General features: G+C 35.5%; 1 protein-coding gene across 2 annotated transcripts in view; it reads left to right on the top strand.

Moving 5' to 3' along the window:
• The window catches only part of Musk (muscle associated receptor tyrosine kinase), a 115836-nt gene extending 90812 nt beyond the window's left edge, over window positions 1–25024 (top strand). For both annotated transcript variants that reach the window (XM_033759098.1, XM_033759097.1), the window contains 7 exons: window positions 1938–1944; window positions 3701–3964; window positions 9623–9798; window positions 16875–17076; window positions 17559–17750; window positions 18988–19136; window positions 23769–25024. In XM_033759098.1, coding sequence (XP_033614989.1) covers window positions 1938–1944; window positions 3701–3964; window positions 9623–9798; window positions 16875–17076; window positions 17559–17750; window positions 18988–19136; window positions 23769–24451 — 1673 coding nt within the window. In that variant the 3' untranslated portion in view covers window positions 24452–25024. The remainder of the gene's footprint in view (window positions 1–1937; window positions 1945–3700; window positions 3965–9622; window positions 9799–16874; window positions 17077–17558; window positions 17751–18987; window positions 19137–23768) is intronic.
• The last annotated feature ends 215 nt before the right edge of the window (window positions 25025–25239 follow it).

Genomic DNA, 25239 nt, shown 5'->3' on the forward strand with positions numbered 1-25239 from the left:
ATTGAACCCAGGGTCTGCCCTGAGTTACGCCCCAGAGCCCTTTAAAGTATTTTTTAAGTTTTGAGGCAGGGTCTTACTAAGTGGTCCAGGCTAGCTAGGCTCAAACTTGTGATCCTCCTACCTCAGCCTCCCAGAGTGCTAGGATTAAGGCATACGCCACCACACCCAGGTAGAAACCACTATTTGCATAGGATGAATACTGTACTCTTATAATCAATTACTTCACTCAAAATCAGTTCACCTAAAACCAATTTGTATAAATTCAGTTTACCTAATTTGTTACCTTAACTACTGAATCTAACATTTAAATTTCAGAGTTAAAAATTAAACATTTTTCAGATAATATGTCTGAGTAGTTCTGATTCATTTTCATATTGCTATTATTTTACTATAAATTATAAATGTTAAGATTATTATACATTATTGTCTTTTCTATTTTATTTAATTTTTCAGGACTCTTTACCCAACTTGCCAAAAATGATGATTTCTTGATAATTTTGTAAGAAAACAACTCTTGAGTCTTTTGAGTCTTTTATCCATAAGACTCAAAAAAGTCACAGACTCCAAGGTTACAAAAGCCTGTAGTCACCAGTATCTGAAAATATAAAAGGCAATATCAGAAAGGCAAATTCATTGTATTTCAAGACTACCTCCTACTCTGAAAAATTCATTTTAAATCCTTAAAAATGCCAAAATGAATCCAATACCTTCAAAAGAAGTTAGATCTCAACAGTCAGAGAAATTCTAATACAGCAAATTGGCTTTAGATATAGCCTCTGAGTATAGCTTATTTTTTACTTTTATAATGGGAATTTGGCGGCAATATCATAAAGCAGTTGGTAAAGAACATGAAATATTAAATTTCTCGGGCCAGGGATTTAGCTTAGTGGCATCACACCTGCCTGGCAAGTGCAAGATCCTGAGTTTGATTTCCAGTACCAAAAAGAAAAAAAAAGTTAAATTTCCTTTAATAAAAGAATATGGAATAATTCAGAAATGCTGATCAACACACACTCTTCCGAAGGCTCTCATGCTGTGGGATACTCTGAGTCAGGCCACTTCTGCTAAGAGTCACATAATTCACCAGAGGAGAGGCACAGTGTGCTTGAAACATTGAGCTCTTACCTCTGTAGCTATGGCTGCTACGTAGTTCATATGGCTCTGCACAAAATGAATATGTTCAAAAACTAGTATTTCCATACAGTGACAGTAAGCACTGGGCCTTTTGAGCACAGGACACTGGGTGACTGACTGCCCTGGTCATGAGCTCATGAATGAAGCCAGCCTGGTATGTATCAGGATAGCAGTTTTCTAACCTTTCCTTCACCCATTCCCATCTTGTGTCTTGTCTTTTAACTGCCACATCCTGATTTTTTTTTCTTTTTATTGAGTTTATTGGTACATTCTAGGTATACAGTATACAGTACAGTTACATTCATTACTGGGATCTTGTACCTTTACATGACAGATCTTGGTTCTCATTTTTTCCCCTTGTCCTGCCTCCCTTCACCCCCTCTTCCCCTCCCCATTTATACTTTATTTCCATTTTTTCATTTTCTCAATTTTTTTTCTTTTCCCGTATTCCCTTTCCCTTACCCTTCCCACTTTCCCTACACCTACATCCTGATTTCTTAAAGTCCCCTGGTAGCTAATGGAGGGAAATTCTGAACCCAGACTCTGCCTTGGCTGCTGCTGCCCATGGCTGTCAATGTTTGAAAGTAATATAGCTACTGGGGAAATTATTTTCTTAATCTCCTTCTCCCAATCTGCCTGTTAATGCAGTATCTAGCCTCCTCCTAGAAGCAGAGAACTTTATAGATAATGAGAGGTAAGTAGTATCAAACTCCTCCAAATCATTAAATGAAAATATACTAACTTCCTTTTTTCCTCCCCTTTTAAATTTGATTTCCTACTGGAACTTCCTGTCCTGTTAATAGAATGGAGGTAAGAAACTTTTTATATCAATGTTTTCTTGTGTGTGTGAGAGTACGTGTGTGTGTGTGTGTGTGTGTGTGTGTGTGTGTTCATGCATGTTAGAGAGAAATCAAACATTTTGAAAGTTTTTGAGCTATTTCTGGTCATCAGCTATCCATTTTCTTAAGCCACAGCATCTTTGCTTTTTGTAACTTTTTTGGAGTGGTAACCAAGGATTTAGCTTTTGGGTCATTAGCTATTTCTATTTTTTTCTCACATTTACCCAAAATGAGTTGTCATGGAAGTTTTATTTTTTCTTATTAAAGACCTTTATTTTTAAAATCTCCAGCGAATGATTTGATACAGTAAAAATCAGGCTCACTAACTGGAAAAGGGCTAGTTAGAATTAAAGATTCTATGTTATGAAACATTAAAGTATAGCTGTATTTCTTAGAAATGTCTTGTTTTATCTGAATGCATTGTACCTTATTTTAACAAATTTGTTTTGAAGTCTAGCCCATGCTGATGTGTAAAGTATCCCTGTTTCAAATTCAAGTAGAATCTTTTAACAGTTTAACATTTTCCCACAAATTTCAATATATTTAATTTTCTTTTTTAATATAAAGATAATGAAATGCTAAATTCCAGTAGTTTTACAAATCTAAATAGGAACACACTTTGAGAGTTCTCTGTCACTGTTACTGATACAGACTTGATGAAAGGCATAGGAAAGTATTGAGACCATCACAGTGCCTACACATAGTAACTGTTGAATAAACACTTGTCAGGGGAGTGTATGAGCTATTACTGTAATTTCAAATGTTGTGTGAGTGGACAAGTTGCTGTACGATATTAACAATAGCAGTTTCTATCACCTCTTTGTTATTTCCAGTTATTGTAAGAAATAAATCTTAAATATTATAAGTTTTCCCCTTATGTCACTCATTAACACACAATAAACTGAGCTCAGAACAAAACTTATGTCACTCCACAGAGTAGAACATTTAGGGCTTTGGGTGACCTAGCAACTTCCCCCGCATATACAAGCAGAAAATAGTAAAGCTGAAGATGATACTTAGCTCCTCTTTTTCTTTTAAGAATTAGGAAAAGGTCTCACTTATTGAGACCGATCATATTAAACTAAAGGAGGCTAATACCATATCCGACGCTCTCTCCTCCCTGTGTGGCTTTTTTCTTGAATGGATTTCTGGGAAAATCTGTGAGTGAAGAAAATCTAAGTACAGAGGGTGTTGCAAAAATGTGACTATTCTACAAAATTTGGATACTTAACGATCATAACAAGCAAACCATGTTTTCAAAGCTGCAAACGTCTTGGATCAGAGTCGTAGCTATCGTGCTCCATCATTTGTTAACCATCACCATGAATACATTTTCCACATCCGTTTCGTTGTTTATATCAGCTTATTTGCAAGATGTCTGTGAGCTGACAACTAAGCGCAGGAGAATTTTGTTTATAATATAAATACAAAAATGTCCACATCATTCAGTCCTTCACAGTCCCCGTTGCTTTCCACACCCATGGTCACATTTGGCTTTCATAACAGCCCTCTAGAGTAGCTACAGATGATATAATTACAGCTGGAAAGAAAAGGACACTGTTCAGACGGCGCATTGCAACTAATTTGCTGGTATGATTTTCTCCGATTTCTGTGATACAGATGTGAACACCAAAAAATAAATAAACAAACAAAAATAAAAATTGTAAAAGGCGGATGAATGCCAAGAAATACATGTGACTGGGAACACTGTCCGTTGCTTCTTTCAGTAAACCACACAAAGATAACAAAGGCTACTGCGCCCAGTACAGAGGGGAAGTGTGTGATGCAGTCCTTCCAAAAGATGCCCTTGTTTTTTTCAACACCTCCTACACCAACCCTGAGGAAACCCAGGAGCTACTGGTCCACACTGCCTGGAACGAACTAAAAGCCGTGAGCCCATTCTGTCAGCCGGCTGCTGAGGCTTTGCTGTGCAACCACATCTTCCAAGAGTGCAACCCCGGAGTAGCATCTACTCCTACCCCCATTTGCAGGTAAAACTTCAAAAATAAGTAAATGGAAAATTTCCGTTGTTCTGTCTGAAAACAGGACAGTTTTCCAAATCAATGATTAAAAGACAAAAGCTGGCTTTCATTAAAAAGGGGAATCATTAACAAGACACAATTCTTACCACGTAAATAACTATACTGCAAAGACTCTGAATTTCTAGAAAATATCACAAAAGGTAATGTTCTATTTTTCTTGTTATTGTTCACATTATCATACTGGTGAATTTCCCTTCTTTTTATCAAATAAAAAGAGAAATTCTAAATTAACATGGACTTAGTAAGCCGAGATAAAGAGTACAGTGCAAGTATTTCAGCAGTACTTGTCAATGAATGAAGACATAAAAAGCAGAGTATTATTGTAGAATAAGTACATTCTATCTTATTTTCTCAAAACTGACACTCATGCTTCATTTGAGAGGGAAGAACTGGTTATACATATATATTTCTGTAAAACTCTCATATTCTTAAAACCTTGAGATTCATGTGTTCAATAGACTTACTTCCGCTTTCATTGTCTTCATATATAAGGGTAAATTACAAGAAGCAGCCTAGCTTTTTAGCCAAATACAACAAAGTTGTAACACTGTCAGATCTTGTCTCTAGATGTGCATGATCTCAGCTACACTGCAGTTTCCTCAACCACACAGGGAGTTGAGAGGATAAAAGGACAAACCCTACCCTCCCAATATATACTAGAAACTGGATACATACCATTTTTTCCTAAGCTTTCTTCTTATTGAACACTACCAACGCAACACATTTCTATCACTATTTTGATAAAGCCAAGAGCTATTTAAATTGAAATCATTTGGAGGCACTCTGTAGAAAGGCCATAGTAGAATCATTAACATAGAGTGTTTTCTTCCTAATTTACAATATCTGAAGATTTTTGACACTGTAAGAGTAACATAATCTGTTTCTTCACCTGAGAAGTCTATACTGTGAAAAGGCACACATCTGAAAGTTTCCATGGATTTTGACACTGAGGGAATTAGAAAGGAAAAGAGAAGGAGGGGAAAAACTGAAGCTACTGCCCAGAAGAGGATGAGAATACAGTGGACAAGATGAAGTAAAGCTTTGTCTCATGGGAAGTAGGGAAACACTGATCGCTTCATAAGCCTCTGTTGACAAGGCCACATTTTTAGTTTCAATTTCTGTTTCTTGGACTTCTTTATAGCATGCTCTTATGTGTATATTTGAGATACTAGTCACTGAAATCCTTTAGCTAGAAAGTATCGCATATATAATACATAACGGTGTAGTGAGCAAAAGAATGTGACAGGAGGTTCTGCCTGTCTTGTCCTTAGCACTAAAATGTAGTTTGTAGTGACCACTAGGATAGTTACCATACTTAAACAGTGACACAAGTGAATCAGCTCAACACTTCGGACAGATGCTTGAGAGGCATGCTAATGAGATTGGAAATATATTTCTTTTATGGGGGAAACCACAGAAAACCGCATAACTTCACTGTATAAATAAATAGAATAGAATATACAAGAAAACCACAACGAAAAAAATAAAAATCTTAAATATATCTGACAACCTTAGTCTTTTAAAAATATTTTCTGTTTATAGCCTTTACCCATTTTTCACTAGCTTGCTTATTGATTTCTAATGAAATTTTAAGATTGTGATCACTTAACCAATGGCTAATTACAGGTTTTCCAGATCATTTTTCCCAATGCAAAATTAACCCTTTGCTTTTGGTTGTTTCTTATTTTTAAATTTATAGGCATATATATATATATATATAGAGAGAGAGAGAGAGAGAGAGAGAGAGAGAGCATGTGTGTGTATACACACACACACACACACACACACACACAAAGACAGAGATCACGAATGCCCAATGTAATGATCACTCAGCTTTAAAAATTATCTGTTAATGATCAGTCTCATTTTTTTCCAACCCATTCAGCCTTCTGCAATGCCATCCCAAGATTACGTGTTTTAAAGTGAATCACAATTGTTATTCATATTATTTCATCTATAAATATTTTGGTATATATCTCTAAAGGAAGAACTATTTGTTAGGCTATCTTTTGAGATATCATTTATCAATTTACTTTTTTGTAATAAAATTAATGTTCTTGCTTTTAGTTTCTGCTTTTATCATTATGCTTTAAAAACATGTGCCCTAAATGTGTTATAAACTTTTTCTCATGATTTCGCTTTGGGAAAAATTGATCTCTTAAACTGTTCTGTAGAGTTAGCCAGTTATCATGCTAAATATCAAATTTTTCATCCTTTCTCTTTTGATTTGAAATAATTAATTTAGCATAACACTAATGAGTCATGCCTCAAGTGTGTGCTTTTTCTATTTAGTTTATTGGTACATTTTAGGTATACAGTACAGTTACATTCATCATTGGGATCTTGTGCCTTTATCAAGTGTGTGCTTTTTCTATTTAGTTTATTGGTACATTTTAGGTATACAGTACAGTTACATTCATCATTGGGATCTTGTGCCTTTATCAAGTGTGTGCTTTGCAGGGCTACATGTACTAGACTTCTAGACAGATGAGTCGGAATCAGCTAGGGACTGCACACAATCAAGTTCTTCCACCATGAACTGCATGCTTAGCATCAGTTTTCTGTAGAACTCTGCTTAGCTCATCACACTTCCCTAAGCTTCATCATTGCATCAAACTAAAATCTCATCCAAAAATGAGCCTCATTTAATAATACATTCAATCTGCCTTAAATTGCCCACATTCAGACAAATCAGAAATAATTTTTTATTCACGTTGATACCAGTAATAGTTATCAACTCTGTAAAGATCAATGTATAAAATTAACAGATTAGTTATTGAGCTGCATTTTCCTGTAATTGCCGTATCAAAAGTATGGTATTCGGGCTGGGGATTTAGCTCAGTGGTTCCGCTGCCTGCCTCACAAGCACAAGGACCCAATTCCCAGTACCGAAAAAAAAAACAAAGCGTCATATTCATTAAATGGAAATGTTGAATAGAAATTTTGTCCACTAGCAAAATTTTTTTAATCAATTGTATTTGTGGGATTGTGTTTCTGGGGTTGAAGAGTTTGAAAGATGAAACTGTCAGTGCTAAAGCTGAGCTAGCCGGTCACTACTAAGGGATGTTTACTTAATATTCATTTACGTCCATGTTTTTGTGCTTTGAATTCTATTTCATTAGTGGGGCCGGGGATTTAGCTCAGTGGTTTCACCGCTTGCCCTGCAAGCACAAGGGCCCAAGTTCGAACCCCGGTACAAAAAAAAATCTATTTCATTAGTGGTTTGTTTATTTTTGTACTAGAAATGCTTGAATTTAGTTGCAGTGTCCTTATAACTTACTTACACTTTTTACCAGGAAGTTCACATTTTCGTCTTTTTAAGAATTGTTATGCAATTACTTTTTAAATGTGAAATTCCGAAATGCGTTCTCAAAATCAACATGTAAATACCATTTGAAATTTCACTGCAGTGACACTAAGCTTTTGGAATTAACTGCAAAAGAATTGCTATATTTACATTATTGAGTACTCCTATTCAGGAGTATGGCATGTTTATTTTAACCAGATCTCATTTTGGCCTGTTATTAAAACCTAGTAATTCCCTTCATATAAATATTTCTTTTTCTAATTAATTTTATGACTAGGTATGTTTTGTGGTTGTGATGGTAGTACCACTCACAAAGTGGCACACTAGACCAGATTGTTCACAAAATTGCAGTGATACAATTCCCTCATTCCTATTTTAATAAAAATATTAATTTCCCTAAAATTTTGACATTTTGGAATTGAGCTATATAAATTTTGAGCATATTAAACATATCCTTTTATGGAGATCTGATGGAAATGTAACTTGCACAAATAAGTTGCACCCCACTTAATCATCAGGTTCAGGTTAATGAAGGTATATTAGCATGTTGCCATGAGTAGTAATCAAGAAACAGAATGTTCTCACCACCCATAGAGAGCCCTTGAGCTCTTTCTAATCAATTTTCCATTATCTCCAAGGGCATCTGCTCTTCTGATTTCTCTAGCCACAGACTAGTTTTGCTTGCTTCTGAGTTTTGCAAATTGTACAATATGTACAGCTTTGTACCTGACTTCTCTTGCTCACTATATGATAATTTTTTTATATTCATAAGTTATTGCACGTGACAGTGGTTTGTTTCCTTTTATTGATTTGGGGTGGCAGAGGTAGAAATAGAGTTAGGTGATGGAATAGATAGGATCAGGCTCCTTCTGACATTGCCTATGAATTTTTAAGCAATTAACTTAAAATATCAAAATAAAGTTACAGAAATGTTAGGCAACTCAAGGGTACTCCCTCACCAATGAAAACAAGAGCCAAATATCAGCTCTTAGCACAAAGGAACATCTAAACAATATATCCATGTAATTCTTAGATTATTTCAACTTCATTTGACACTATATATACTAATTATAGTATATAATCAGTATACTAATATATAATATAGAGAGAACAACATATATATATATATATATGCATATGAAAATCAATTCTTGTCAATCATAAATCACTACTCCTGATAAGGTGGGGTAATTTTTCCACGTTACTTCCTACCAAGTTATTGCTAATATTCCATGAAACTGTTGTGTTTTATATTACTTGTATGTAGCAACTATTTTACAGAATTTTGCTAGATTTTTGTTTGATAGTCTTGTAGTTCCTCTGTCAAAAATAATATGGTTTATATATAATAATGGAGCTCTTCTTTAATTAGAAGCTCTTTTCTTAATTAAAATTTATAAAACTTTTACCAGAGTTTAAGTTGAATTTTATTTTTGTATATGAGCACAAAATAAATTTATTGAGTAATCTTCTAACATTTATGTCTTAGATCACTTTGCATTTATAAACCACAAGTGACCTTTTTAAGATTGAAAATAACTTACTTTTTTAAGGAAAAAAATTATTTCATTAAGATTTCAAATTTATCAGAATAGCACAGTTATCTGGTGAGTCTGTAAAGTTATTTTGTAGTGTACTTTTGTTTCTCCAGTTCTAATTGCTATTTAGATAAGTATATTATTGGAAATTTATTTTTATTGTTTTAAATTCTTATAGTCAAACATTTGGTTCTTGCTGGCATAAGAAAGTATAATCTAAAACTTCTCACATTTTAGGGAAGTTTTTTCTCTGATATTATAAAGTTACATATTTTTAAGACATCATTTATGGTACAGAATTCATATATGTTATGTACATATTAGTATCAGTAATTAAAAATATCTAATACTTTCTGCTTTTAAATTTTATTATTCAGTAGTTCAATAGTGAGCCATTAAACTTTTCACACTTTCCTGAGAATGTTTTTTTTTATTCTGACTTCAGCCATTTGCAGTAACAAAAACTGAACTAAAAGTGAACTTATTGTCAAAAGCTTTCAAGTTTGAGCTTTTAAATTTGAGAATTTCTTTCCAAGTACCATTTAATCACACTTTTTAATATAGTGTTTCATCTCACAGCAAAATACACTATTTCTCATAAAGCCTCACATTATTTACAGTAAAAATTCCTTTCAAAAACGCTTTTGCAAGCACAATGTACTATGATGATGTTTCAAAAATATGGATTTTTTAAAGCTTTCCCACATATTTGACTTTAACATGCCATGATTCATCAAGTTGTGTCCTCCGTCCACTATTTAGAGAGTACTGCTTGGCAGTGAAGGAATTCTTCTGTGCAAAAGAATGGCTGGAGATGGAAGAAAAGACCCACAGAGAACTCTACAGATCTGGGATGCATCTGCTGTCTGTGCTAGACTGCAGCAAGCTTCCCAGCATACACTGGGACCCCACAGCCTGTACCAGACTGCCATACTTAGGTAATAAAGACTTCCAGCAAGCCTGTGGAGTCAAGAGAAATTTACTATTTTGAATAAACTAAGGTGGGGAATTAAAGTTCCTAATAATTCAAGGCTTTCTAGGCATTTTGAATTTGTTGATTGGTTGATTTACTGATTGACTGGTTGATTTTTGCCTTCCTTGCTAACCTAATAGCAGAATCCTAATGCTACCCAAATTGCACAGGTTAACATAAACATCTATTTCATTTGTTCTAAAATAAAAGCCACTCCCCTGCTGCTTAAAATCTACCTTATTTCATACAGGAATCTTATGACAGCTTCTGACATTTTCTGAAATGTGCAGTAAAATAGCTAAGAAATAATCTCATACTTTGTCAGAAGAGTGAAAAAATGGAAAAAGTTCTCTGTCTTTAGCCAATGAAACAGATTTTTAAGCATGCAAAAATAAATCACGTCTGAAAATGCTGATCTCACAAAACAAATCTGAATTGCTGCATGTTGCTTTAATGAAGTTCGTTTGTAAGGAACTAGGTTCTTATCCATAACAACTGGTTTAGTTTCAAAGACCCGGTTTTCACATTTGAATGCAAAGAATGTTTTCAAGTTGGATATTGAAAAACTGAAAGAGAACTTGCACTTTTTAGCACTCTCCCATAGAATATATATCTGGATGCTCACTTAAAACAAATTTTTATCCTTTCCCCTTCAGATTATAAAAAAGAAAACCTAACAAGTAAGTAATTTCATTTGTGCCCTTGAAACTTTATGTGTATGTAATTGGATCCCTGCATGCGTATTTACACTCACGCTTCATGAAGTCCAGAACGGAATGTACAGCAACTCAATGACGTCACCATCCTCGCTCAGGCAGATTGTGCAGAGAGTATTGTAGTCTGTGCTTATACGTTCTAATTAGGTCCTGGAGAACACATTTAATGAGTGATACAAATAATGTCTTCCATCTCGAATGTGTTAGCCTGCTTCGTGCCTTAATTTTCCAAAAACTAAGCCAAGTTTAAAATGTCACCTTTTGACTTAGCCTCCATGATTTTATATTATCTAATTACTCATGAATGAAAACAAATATTTATTTCTTAATTAAACTAACTTGATTTGTGATTTTTATTTGTGACAAGTGCTGGAGGAAGGTAGGTATTTTGTACTGTTTTAGTTCTGGTTTCTTTTCCAAAAATTTATTGTTGGGTTTTGTACAAGAATTCCGTGTTCATTGTAGAAAACCTTCTAAGCCACAACTTCTAAGTCACAACAAAAAGTTGAAAAGGAAAACAATCATCTATAATCCCACTTTTCCTGAAAATGTTGTTTTTATTCTAAAGTTATAAATACTAACTACAAGAAGAAAAAAATTAATATGCAATTGGATATCACTTTCCTAACATTTTGTTTGTAGAAATGGGTGAGTTTATACTCTTCTTTGTAAGAGATGCCCAAACTGTGTGGTTTTTTCACCCAATCTACACATCGAAATCACATAGAGAACCATAAAAACTACTGTTGCTGGAGTCCCAACACAAATTCTAATGTATTTGGTCTGGAGTGCAAACTTGGATTAGGGATTTTTATTTCTTTCTTTTTCTTTTTTGTTTGTAGAAATGGGTGAGTTTATACTCTTCTTTGTAAGAGATGCCCAAACTGTGTGGTTTTTTCACCCAATCTACACATCGAAATCACATAGAGAACCATAAAAACTACTGTTGCTGGAGTCCCAACACAAATTCTAATGTATTTGGTCTGGAGTGCAAACTTGGATTAGGGATTTTTATTTCTTTCTTTTTCTTTTTATCACCAGAACCACTGACCTAAATCTCCGGCCCTTTATTTCTTTTTTTAATTGACATATAAAATTAAACATGATTATGGGGTACCATGTGATATTTTGGTAGATGTATTATTCAAATCAGAGTAATCTCTTGCCACAAACATGTATCATTTCTTTGTGGTGAAAGAATCAATATTCTTTGTCCTAGCTTTTTAGAAAAATACAGTACTGCTGGGCCTGATGGCACATGCCTGTAATCCCAGAACTTGGGAGGCTAAGGCAGGAGGATCTCTTTGAGTTTGAAACCAGCCTGGGCTACATAGTGAGTTCCAGGTCAGTCTCAACTGCATAGTGAGACCCTGTCTCAAAAAAAAAAAAAAAAAAAAAAAAAAAAAAAAAAAAAATTAATTGGCTATTAATGAAACAGCAATGACAATAAATACAAAAGTAGTTGAAACCATCTTGCCTTTTAGGGTACTGCAGGAAAGGCATGTACCCACTATCCAATTCTCCAATTTAATGACAATACAAGGATAAATTGCAGAGTAACCCCTTTACTGCTCATTTAACTTTAAGGAATTCTGATTTCTGACATAAATAATAACCTAAATGTATTTATAATTTTCAAAATGTTCTTAACCTCTTATAAGCTTTCCCCTTGTGAGATGCTTAAGTTTTATAGCCTACACTGCAGCATTCCTGGGTTGGTATTGGCTGATGGATATGTTGATATCATTATCTGGCCTTGTACTGCCCATAGATCAAAATAAAGTATTTTTACAGCTAATTTCCAGGATAAGGTTTATAAGGTTAAATCAAATGATTTTTAAAGGATCATCACACTAAGAAAGAATTAAAAAATGTGGCTTGAAAAAGCAAATCCTAGAAACTAACTTCTCTAAAATGGTGCTTTAACCTACCAGAAAGCAGAAATTCTCGGAATGAAATTAGAAAAATTTTTCAATTAACTTCCTTAGGTGTTATAGGGCTTAACTACTGTCATTTCCTGTAATGTGTATTCCAGGTCTGTTTTCTTGATTTTTACCAGCTTACTTAAAGAACTAGGACTTAAAGTAGTAAAAGAAAGAAAGCTACTGTTCCTGGTTGAATCATTTGTTTATTAAATAAACAGTTATGCAAAGCCCTCAAAATCTAGGATTCTGGAAGTCTATGCGATTCTTATTCCTAGATGGATGGAAATTAAAAAGTACATGTTTTAGCTGGGTGTGACGGTGCACGCCTGTAATCCCACCACTGGGAATGTTGAGGCAGGAGGATCCCCATAAATTTGAATCCAGCCTGGGCTACACAGTGAGGGCAGGCCAGTCTGAACTACGTAGAGAGATCCTGTCTCCAAAAAAAGGAATCAAAAAAGATTATGTTTTAACTCTGTCATATTAGCAGTCAGAGCCTACTTCGATGGGCGTTTAATGGACAGTTGTGGCCTTTGTCACGCCTCATCTTTTCACTCACTCGCCCATTCACTCACTAATGGAGGATTTACTGTGTTGAAGGTACGGAAATTGAGTCCCAAATTAGACAAGAACAATGTATATCAATATATGATTACTAATTTCCTACTCTTTAGCAAACACCATTCTATGAAGATTTTGATACGGTAAGAAAATGAGCTCCAAATGTCATAAAATGATCATTTCCTGCAAACATATATGGGGAATGTCTGTTCTCCCTGAGTTAAGTGGAATTATTATGAAGAGATTGGCTTTTTTTTTTCTGGGAGGTCAGTGATAAGCAAAGAAGGCAGCCTTACAAAGTGCAGCAACCCACATTCTCTGGGAATGTGTAAAGATCTCAAATTATTTCTTAAAGAGTTTTTTGATTTCTGAGTGAACTCCAAAGGCTATTAGCAGTTCACATTGAGGCTGCTGGAAGAAATTTTTTAAAATCATTTATCTTTGCATTATTTTCTTATTGCTTGAAAAAAAAAAGACCAGAATTTCAAGTTTTATTTTTTATGGCTTCTTTTGATGAAGTGAAATACTTTTGGAGCATGTAATGCCTTTGTGCTATTTACATTATTTGTCTGCTAAGTACACCAGTCCTCTCTTCTGTGGTATTTCCGCATACTTTACTACAGAAACACTCAGCCATGAGTCTTTCATCTTCAATGTTTCTGTGGCAAAGCAGTATAATTTGGCTTCAAATCCAAGCACACTGTTTAGTGTGTCAGGTATATTATCCTTCTTAACACTCCTATGCCCTGTGAAATTGCATACTGTAAATGCCCCCATTTTATATACTTCTCAGTGAGAGAAAGTGATTTGAGCAACACACCCAAATGGACTCATCAAGTATGGGACTGAGTCAACCTCTAAAATCCAAATCTATGTGATTCTGGCTCTGCCTTCCGATTGTACTTAAGTTTATGGAATGTCTAGAATTGAACACAGCGCACAAGGTATGATCAGATCAGATTTATAATATCACCACTATTTTCTGTGATAAAGATCTTTTATTAGTTTTATAAACTCATGTCATCTGTCTAATAATCACATCATCATAGTCTTCTACATTTGTGTGAGTTTATTGATTTGGTTAATTTGTTTTATGACTTAAAAATTCCACTAGCTCAATCCTACTCATGGTGATTTTAGCAGATTTTCCTTGAATTAATAATACATTTTGCTTTAGATATCCATCTACTATGATCTGTGAGGCATAGTACTCATGACACTTTCTCCTCATTTTACATTAAATGTTTTACAAGGCAAAAATGTCACCCTTGTCTTATTTGAGTGCTTTTAACTTTAAATTTCTGACATTAGTATTGGTAATCTTTCTTTTTATATTTACAGTTGCCTAGAATCTATTTGTTTTAGTCCTTTTTCTTATAAGTAATATTTACCTGGGTTTATTTTATCCTGACTGTCACTTTCCTTTAGTAGGCAAATTTAATCTGTTCAGATTTTGTATAACAGCTGATGTACTTGAGTTTTATCCCTCCAGTCTTTGCTTCACAATCTCAAGTTAAGTACTTTTGTTGTTCTTCTTTCTCCTTTTCCATATTTTTTTCTGGTTATTATTTCCCTTCTGGTGAATGAAAGCCAGATACAAACTCTTTCATGGTAGTACTGTATTTACTCCTTATTTCTTCTTACCTTATTGGACTTTTAGTCTCCAATAAAATCCTCAGAATATTTTTATCTTCTTTATTTCCCCATTACTATTAGATTTCTCCTTGAAAAATGACACTCTCTAGCAATTCTCACTTAAAGATTTTTTTTTTTTTGGTACCAGGACCTTACACTTAAAAGGCAGATGTGGCACCACTGAGCTAAATGCTTGGCCTCCTCACTTAAAGATTTGCAGAAAATCCACAACCATTTCATCATTATCCATTTAGATTTAGATATATACTCTTATTACAGTATTTATCCTTCATCTTGAGGTCTTCTGATTCAGTTGTTTAGTTAAGAGTCCCTAATGTATCTCCACAGAAGAGGTCTTGAGTAAGTCTCTCAGGCCTTGAATACCACCCAGTCTATTTCTTTTACCTGTATTAGTTGGAAAGGTGTATTAGTTGCTTAAAATCTTCCAATGGTTTTCTCTGTTTGTTGTACAGAAAATCCCAAATTACTTAGAATGGTATGAGAAGCCTTTTATGAACCAAACTTGATATCTTCAGCTATAGGTGTAGATATTCCCCAATTCAAGCGCTGAAACTCTTAAGAGTACTTTAGGAAAGTATTTTTAAAATTTGGCATCTAATATGTTCCTGTCACTTTCCTTAAGAATTAAAATGCATACTTGTGGTCACAGCACTTTGGAAAGCTGAGGCAGGAAGATTGCAAGTTCAAGCCTAGTCTGAGAAACTTAATGAAACTTAATGAAATTTAGAAAGCGTGGCTCAAAATTAAAAAAAAAAAAGATATGAAGATGCAGCACAGTGTAAAGGCCCTCAGTTTAATCTCCAGTACTGAAAAATTTAATTGCATATTTTATATTATTTTCTTTTTCTTGATCTTTCCATCTATTTTCATAATCTTTATCATTCTTATTTTTATGCTTCTGCCTTTTCATATGTTTAAAATTAAAATTCAACTGAGTAAACCATTTTATAACTATTTATAAAACTGACTATAGATCTACTTTTCATTTCTATCATTTGTGGTATGTGTACTCTAACTTATTAATACCTGCTTTTATATGGGTGTTATTTTGTCATTTGTTTTCTTTTGTCATCTGTAGTTACAGTTTCTTGTCCAAAGTCTTGAGTCAAATGTTCCATTCATTCTTTTTCTTTCTTTATATCTAGTTGAAGGAGATAACACTGCAATAATACATCTTAGTAGATTTTAGGCAATTCTCATGCATACTACTAAGAAATTTTAAAATAATCTATAATTATGGTTACTCTTAACTTTTTAAGCAGAAAGTTATAGATTTCTTCTTAATTCTCACATTGGGTTTTATTTAATCTATTGGTGGTTGAATTTTAATCAGAGAGTTGGTCTGCATAATTTTTGCTTTTGAAATTTGTTGAGCTTATTTTGTGATCTCGCATGACTGTCAGTACAGTCTTTTGCAGATTTTTGAAAAGTCTTGTTCTTCTTTTTTCAAGGTGCAAAATTCATTCTTTGCTACTGAAATATTCTTATTGGTTATTTAAAAAATTATTGCCATGTCTTTCTTTTTAAACTAGAAACAGGATTCAAAACATAATTAGTAAGTCTGTTTTAATGCATATACAGTGGGCTTTGCACCCTAAAATAGAGTGGTGTGATTATACCACCTTTTGCTTCTCAGCAATAGTACAGATGTTACTGGGCTTTAAATTGCATTGGCCTTTTACGTTGGATTTTGACAGGAGTTCATTTTAGATTAACTTTTGATCATTGGTGTCCTAATATTGTTATTTTTTCATCTTCTTGCATCATTTTTACTCTGTTTTCAAACCAATAATAAATGTGTATAAAAGTTCAGCTAGACAATCCCAACCTCTGGTATAACTGCATAAAATATTTTTATTTAACAATTTCCATGATTGTTGCCAGTAACAGTGTGACATACAGAATAAAGAACACTGATCTAGGATCTATGTTTTCTTGGGAAAATACTATTTCTCCTTTCCAAGTCTCATCTTTAAAAACCTATGATGCTTTGGGATAGATTTGCTCCTAACCAAATCTTACAGTGTTCTTAAAACTGAATTTTATGGAATATAGCCCAGAAGAACCTGACACACAAGCATATCCTTGACATTAGATTTAATTCACTAATTAGTTGAAGTCAAAAAATTGCCTTCTATTCTAAAGGTGTAAGAATGAGTAAAAATAATTCTTTCCACTTACAGCATTCCCATCAATGACATCCTCGAAGCCAAGTGTGGACCTCCCAAATTTGCCTTCCTCCTCCTCGTCTTCCTTCTCTGTCTCACCTACCTACTCCATGACTGTAATCATCTCAATCATGTCCAGTTTTGCAGTATTTGTGCTCCTGACCATCACTACTCTTTATGGCTGCCGAAGAAGAAAAGAATGGAAAAATAAGAAAAGGTGAGATTTGTGTTAAAGCTAGATACACACAGTAATGTTTTAAAATCTACATATTTAATATTAGAATTCACAATGAGAACAGGAATCTATATAATAACACCCACCTCTTTCTTAATGAGGCTGATACCTCTGTTTTAAAGTTAAGTATTCTTGCAATGATCTCACATATCCTAAACTTAATTTCCCCAGAAGAGAGAATTTAAACAATTTGGAAGAAAATGGCTGTTACTTCACTTCCTTCCTCCCGATCTTGTTGCCACTTCCAATTTAGATAATGACAAAATTTCTGCAAAAATGTGCCTTTTGACTGTACACCAAACACTGTATTTCTTTACTTTCAAATCGAAGACTCTTTGGCTGCTGCCTTAGTTAAATTTGTTTTGTTTATTCCTAAATGCCATTTCTTTCAGGATATAAGACTCAAGCACCAAGACCTTCCCTACTCTTCAGCTCATTACTGATCTTGCCTATCTCACCCACAGAGAGTCAGCAGCAGTAACCCTTACCACGCTGCCTTCTGAGCTCTTGCTAGACAGGCTTCATCCCAACCCCATGTACCAGAGGATGCCACTCCTTCTGAATCCCAAGTTGCTTAGCCTGGAGTATCCGAGGAATAACATTGAGTATGTGAGAGATATTGGAGAGGGAGCATTTGGAAGGGTCTTTCAAGCAAGGTAAATTTACCCATGAAAGATAATAATCTGTCCACTGAAATATGCTATATCTGAAAAATCACCAATACATGAGCCTGATGTATAAGCTGTGCACAATACCTATTATTGAATTAATTAATTTCTTATCTCATTAACTGTATTTGCATTACATACGATACATTAAATCCTAATCATTTTTCTTTTTGTAGAAAATAGAGAACACATGGAAAGATGATTTTATTACATTTAAAAGAAGTAATGCATAGTATATGCAAATGTATCTTTACTCAAATAGCAAAAAGTTACTAGTGGTTTTTAGAAAAGAATTTGTCATACTTTTTAACCATGATTTCTTACATTGGTTTTACTAAACAAGTCTTAAATTTACTTCTCTTCCATTTTCTGTTGCTATATATAGTCTCTATTTCATTTAAAGTTGACTTTGAGGGCTGGGGGTTTAGCTCAGTGGTGCCACCGCCTGCCTCACAAGGACTACATCTTGAGTTTGATTCCTGGTACCAAAAAAACAAACAAGCAAATAAAGTTGACTTTGAATTAGTGTTTCATGAAGTCAAAGTTTGACGTGTGTAGATATTAAGTAGATATTCATGGAATAACAAAACAGTAAAGAAAAGATAATACAGAAATGTAGAGAACAATGAGCTGAAGAAAGGAGTCTACTAGCCAATATTAGCCAGTTTATTGCCTTTTTGTGAAATGGAATAAGATGTCCGGTCTTCAGGGATATAGCTCCACAAACACACCGCTGGGCCGGAAAGTATGGGCTTGCTTTCAATCACCAATTGTTGCTTTGGTCTGTGATCTGTGGCAAGATACAACTTACCTCTTTTCATAGTAGCCCTGATATTAAGGTTACATGGTTAATGAAACATCTCACACATCTAACTTATTTAGAACCGAATATATGCAAGATACTACTTTAGGCTCTGCGGAGGATCTAACTATGCATACCTTATGGTCGCTGACCTTAAGGAATTTAGATTCTGGAGTTAGAATGGCGATAATAATTGATATATAATGTTTTGTTTCAAACTTAATTGATACTGAAGATAATGCCACTGAGTTCTTTTAAGCCAAACAATTTTAGGTATGACTTACTACTGTCATCTTCCATTGATCTGTGAATCTAAGAAAGGCTACGTAAATCTGGGTGAATATAAATAGGAGTAGATACAATGTGGGTATGTCTAATCCTCCTGATATTTGGTTTTTCTCTATCTACAAATTTGTCTCTCAGGGCTCCAGGCTTACTTCCCTATGAACCTTTCACTATGGTTGCAGTAAAAATGCTCAAAGAAGAAGCCTCAGCAGATATGCAAGCCGATTTTCAGAGGGAGGCAGCCCTCATGGCAGAATTCGACAACCCTAACATTGTAAAACTCTTAGGTAGGAAAATATGTGAGGAGATGTATTTTATCAGGCAATTGTGATTTCCAAGCTTTTAATCTTTTATGGCTCATTTATTTTGTGCTTTTTCCTTTTCTTTCTGTTTTTTTATTTTGAGACAGGGTCTCACTATGTAGGTGAGACTGACCTGGAACTCACTGTGTAAGCCGAGGCTGGTCTTGAACTCACAGCGATCCTCCTACCTCAGTCTCCCAAGCGCTGGGATTACAGGCCTGTGCCACCACGCCTGACCTTTCTTTCCTTTTCTTTTTGACCAGTGAGATGTCTCTGTTCTTTCCAAGGTTTCCCTCTTCCCTTAGGTACTTATATGAATCTTATGCCAGGACTGTAGGACATTGAGTGGCTTGATGGATTCAACCTTATTACTTTCATCATTTCAATTCTATCTGTCTTCTACCTCCTTCCTGTTTACAAAACATATTTAAAATGTTCCCATGTAAAGAATCTTTCATTAACACTGCTGCTCCATCACAAAATTTATTAATATTGAAGGGTATCTATATTTACTTGCTTTTTTGTCTTTTGTGCCCTAAATAGAATGTCATGAGGTCAGTGACTTTTGCTCACTGTTGTGTTCTCACTCATTCAGAGGTTCATAGAATCAATGATCATTTAACAGATACTCAGTTAGTATAATTATAGTAGTGAGCAAAACCTTCAAAAATCTCTGCTCTCATAAAGTTCTCATTCTTTAGAGGCGACAGATAATAAAAATAAGCATATGAAAAGTATAGTATGATGTCTATTACACATAAGCAATTTTAAAAACTTGAAACAGAATTTTTTTTGGGGTGTGAGCTAAACTTTCTGAAGACTTCAGTAAACGTAACATTTTTCCATGAGCGGTGGTACATTGGTGTATTCCCAGCCACCCAAAAGGCTGAGCCAGGAGTATTGTAAGTTCAAGAATAGCCTTAGCAAATTAGCAAAGGCCTATTTTTTAAAAAAACTTTTTAAGTAAAGGATGGGGGTATAGTATAGTGTAAGGCCCTGGGTTCAATCTCCAGTACAATAATCAATCAATAAATGTGACATTTATACGAAGATCTGGTAAAGGTAAGGCAGTAATAATGTTGGAAAGATCACTCCAAGATGAAAAGCACTCTCAGAAGTCCTGTGGCAAGAACATGTGTTATGTACTTGAAGAATAACAGGGAGGGGTGAAGTGGAATGACAAAGACGCAGTTATCAAGAGGAGATCAGAGAGGTAATGTAACGGAGGACCCAACTGGGCCTTAGTGAAACTGGCTTTTACTGCAAGTAAAATGAGAAGTAAGTGGAGAGCTGGAGCTAAAAGTGACAGGACATGGCTCACATGTTTTCAGAACTCCTCTAGTGGCTTTCTTGAGCACAGTCTGAAGGGAGACGACGGAAGCAAGGAGACAGTAAACAATAGGAAGATGATGGCAAGGCCCAGAGAGGGCAGTGAGGACAGTGAGAACTGACTGGGTTTTTAGGTCATTTGAATATGCTGGCCAGACAAATGTGTGACAGGCAACGAAGAAAAGAGTCAAAGAGGAGACCAAGGCTTATGGTTGTGGAGCTGAAAACTGAAGGTGTCATAGACTAGGTTGGAGAAGACTCAGGAGGGGCAGGTTTCTCTCACTAGAGAAAGTGTTTGAGGTGCTTCCCAGCTTATTCTGGATTCTTTAATTTAGAAAAAAGTAGGAGTTCATTTCAAGACATGTTTGGGGTGCTTGTTTGAACTCCAGATGTAGTTAAGGAGGCAGATGGAAATGGAGGTTCTAGTGTTCAGGAAAGATGACCTGCTTTCTGATGAAATCTGAAGTCACTAGGACCTACTGAATATTTAAAACTGTAAGGAGGCTTGACCAGACACCTAATGAGGGAAAAAGAAAGCTAGAAAAGGAGAAGAGGTCCAAGGACTAACCTTGGAAGCAGTCTCACATTTAGAAAAGACAAGGAAAGAAAAGAGCTGAACGAGCAAAGCAGACTAAAGAAATAAAGTAAAAGTAAATTTTTAAAGTGCAGTGCCTGGAAGTCGAATAAAATATTTCAAAAAGGAGAAAGTGAGCATGTCACATACACAAGTCAGGTGAGAGGACTATAAAATGACCAGGTTGGGCAACATGGAGTTTCCTCCACCCTTAGTCTTGCTCAAGGGTTCCTCGTCCACTGTCCTACTCTTGCCCCCTCCCAAGGCTCAGTGTGCCCAAGGACTCTGTCCTCATCTTTCTCACTCTGCACTCCTCCTTCATGACCTCTTCTAGGTCAAGCTCATGCTTTCCCCCAACATTTTGTTAACCCAAGGCCCCAAATGGCTTCTCTAATTTCTCTCCTAACCCTTGAAAATAAATTGTTTGTTTGCTACATGTTTGTAGCCACCTCAAAGCCAGGTCTGATAGAACCACACTTGATAAAATTAGATGCGTCATATGTGAGTCTCTGTCTCAACCTGCACCCCAGCATTGTGCGTAGAATGATCAGGAAGATCTCATGATCTATAAGAAAAGCTGAGGCCCTCGTATCACGTATCAGGTCTTTAGAGGCCAATTTAACATCTTTCAGGCATAGAAAACACAGCACCAGAATTTGAGAAAGGCACTGAAGAGAGATAAGTACTATTGGGTTTTGAATTACATGTTATTTGAAAGCTCTTGACAATAATCTACAAGGAGCACCAAATTGAGATTATTTTCTTGTTGCAGAATAATTTTCAGTGTTCCTTAAAGTGTTGGTCCTACATCAATATGTAAGCCTTTGCAATTTTGCAACATCCTCAGTTCCTGAGATTGATTCAAACACAAACTATGCACAATTTGCAAATTTGTGTGTCTTGTGGTAATACATTTATACGTCACTACCAAGAGTTTTCTGTCATTTTTATTGCCCAAGAAGAGCTCAGCTTTGCTAAATACTGTATTTAAATTTCATCTCAACATCCTATAAACACAAGGTCCACTTTTTACTTAAATGTACATAAGCAGTGATCATTCACAAATGTAGCTTTAGTACTCCTACAGTTCCTTAGAAGTTAATGCCATTTCAATGAGATTACATAGTAGAAGGCAAATGGAGGAAATCTGTAAAACTCATTTCCAGTAAGATAGATATATCTGCTTTGTTTTATGCACTTAAATATCAGGAATTTAGGGAACATGTTTGTATTTTGAAGTTCTTCTGCTTGTATTGAAATCCTAGTGCATAAAAATTTTATAATCATAAATTAGAGGAAAAGGATATAAATCCAGAGATATTCAAAAAATTTAATAGGAAGAAGGATTAGAAATCAGAGACACCTACTCTGTTCTGGCAGTTAAGAAAACATTAGAAGAATGAAGCTAGATGATTTATGAAAGGTGTCACACTGAAGTTTAAAGATGTGCCTTGATTTCTTACAACCATCATCCATCTTTAAATCCAATCAGCTATCAACATAGTATTATAAATTATATGCATATATCTGCATATATAATTGTTCATAATTATCACAAATTACAAATCTTCCACATAATATTTTCTTATCAGGGAGTGGATCATTTCATTAAATAATCTCAGTTCAAATTTTTGTAATTCTCAGAGAAACAAGTTGTCTTTTTTTCCAATATAAGGATTCTTTTAAATATATTCAACTGGCATAAAAATAATAAGGCCACTTGGTAAAATAGGTAAATCCATGTTAACTAAAGATGATCCAATGAGTATCTCAATGCAAGAAATTTCTAAATGTGACCTGGTCAATATTTCTTTCATTTTCTCTTTAGTATACATAAATAATCTGATTGCTAAAGTCTCTGGAAAAAGCAGACTGAATAAGCCAAGAAAATAGTATTCTTTATTTCCCTTCTTTTTTCAATCAGAGGCTTCTAATTTTTGCCTGAAAAAATATCTAATAATTTATTTGAAATGTTACATGAAATTATGCACATTTTATCTAATATCCCATGTTCTCTAGTTCTGTTTTAAAGTATAGCAAGATTTTAAGATTTGCAAATGCCTTCATGGCATAAATCTAAGGCTATTTTATGTTAACATTTTCTCTTGGAATAATGGAGAACAATGGTAAAACTTAAATGTCAAAATATTTTACTGCAGCCGCCTAGATATTTCATCCAAGGATCTTGGGTTGTTTTTGTTACTTCCATACTTGATGCATCTTCCTTGATACCATTCTTGAAGAAAGTACTCGGAAACACAGAACAGTTCATCTCAGACTCAGAGCAAGTATCTACTGGCTCACCAAGGGTTATACAGTGCCTGTTCTGCCAGACAGGCACAGGGTGAGGGAAAGGTAGTGAGGAATAAGACATTAATCCTTTCAAAGTGCCAAAACGTTGGAGGAAACCCTCAAATAAATGAATGTTTATAAAATAGGATGGTAGAGAGTACGTCAATGGATAATAGAAGGAAAATGTAGCAGAAACTGGGAGTCAGGAGCTGAGTCCCCCTAGGAAGTTCACAAATAAATCAAATCTTAAAAGGTAACTAGGAGATGTTTAAGCAAGCAAATGGGCATGGGGTTAGACTATGGTGCTGCCAACGAAAAAAAAGCAGAGCTCACACTTTGGGATCTTGTCCTTCGGTCTGGGAGTGTTCTCCCCAGTGTGGGAGTTCAGGAGCAGACTAACAGGCTGTCTCCTTTGGTTCCAGGCGTGTGTGCCGTCGGGAAGCCCATGTGCCTGCTCTTTGAATACATGGCCTATGGCGACCTCAACGAGTTCCTCCGCAGCATGTCCCCTCACGCCGTATGCAGCCTCAGTCACAGTGATCTGTCCATGAGGGCTCAGGTCTCCAGCCTGGGGCCCCCAGCCCTCTCCTGTGTCGATCAGCTTTGCATTGCCAGGCAGGTGGCAGCCGGCATGGCTTACCTCTCCGAGCGCAAGTTCGTACACAGAGATTTAGCCACCAGGAACTGCTTGGTGGGTGAGAACATGGTGGTGAAAATCGCAGACTTTGGCCTTTCCAGGAACATCTACTCAGCAGACTACTATAAAGCTAATGAAAACGATGCTATCCCCATCCGCTGGATGCCACCCGAGTCCATTTTCTACAACCGCTACACCACCGAATCTGACGTGTGGGCCTACGGGGTGGTGCTCTGGGAGATCTTCTCCTATGGCCTGCAGCCCTACTACGGAATGGCCCACGAAGAGGTCATTTACTACGTGCGAGATGGCAACATCCTCTCCTGCCCTGAGAACTGCCCCCTGGAGCTATACAACCTAATGCGTCTGTGCTGGAGCAAGGTGCCCGCGGACAGACCTAGTTTCCCCAGCATCCACCGGATTCTGGAGCGCATGTGCCAGAGGGCAGAGGGAACTGTGGGTGTCTAAGGTTGACAACGTTTAGATAAACGTCACAGTCTCCACTCAGACTCTGAGAGCGAGAGGAATCCTATAGCAGAGGCCCTTCCAGACCCAGATAGGAAAGAATAACAGGACATGTCAGTAGCCCATTGTTTGCTTCCCAAGAAAAACAAAGTCAGCACAGAATCCATGTGGCAGACATAGCCATTGAAATTGATGATTGGAAACATTGGTTGGGAAATGTGTCAGATAACAGGAGATAACTCTCCTTCCTCAGGGGGAAGGTTTGTAACCCACGTTGTATAGGAAAGGATGTCACTGGTTCAGTTCCTGAATTAGTTGGCAGCAGAGAAGACTCAGTCGTATTAAATTTTAGTATGGGGTGGATTTAGAGGTTCATTTTTAATAGAGTTAATTCCCGTGCATATGTCATGTAAGGCAGTTAAGTAAAACTGACAAGGAGAAACAATTCTTTCACTACCCAAAGACAGGCCAGGTATTCATTTTTTTGTCACATTTCTTTCTTGCACACATAAATTTTGTTTCTTAACACATAATTTTATATCTGTTTGTACTCTAGAGTTGTGGCTACACTGTATTGATAGTGAGTTTCTAAGGAATAAAATGACAGATCGGCAAGGTTATTGCTTACTGTGATTCTTAATTCTCTGAGTCTTTGTGCTTCTCTATTAGAAGTTTTCCTCTATGTGCACCTTCATATAACCTGCTTATTTCATTCCTAACAAATAAACATACTTGCAGAAATAATAATGTTTAAAATAACATTGAAGGCTGATTTTATATATATATATATA

This window comes from Fukomys damarensis, unplaced genomic scaffold, assembly GCF_012274545.1.
Source record: "Fukomys damarensis isolate Sample0158 unplaced genomic scaffold, DMR_v1.0_HiC HiC_scaffold_36, whole genome shotgun sequence".
NCBI classification, from domain to species: domain Eukaryota; kingdom Metazoa; phylum Chordata; class Mammalia; order Rodentia; family Bathyergidae; genus Fukomys; species Fukomys damarensis.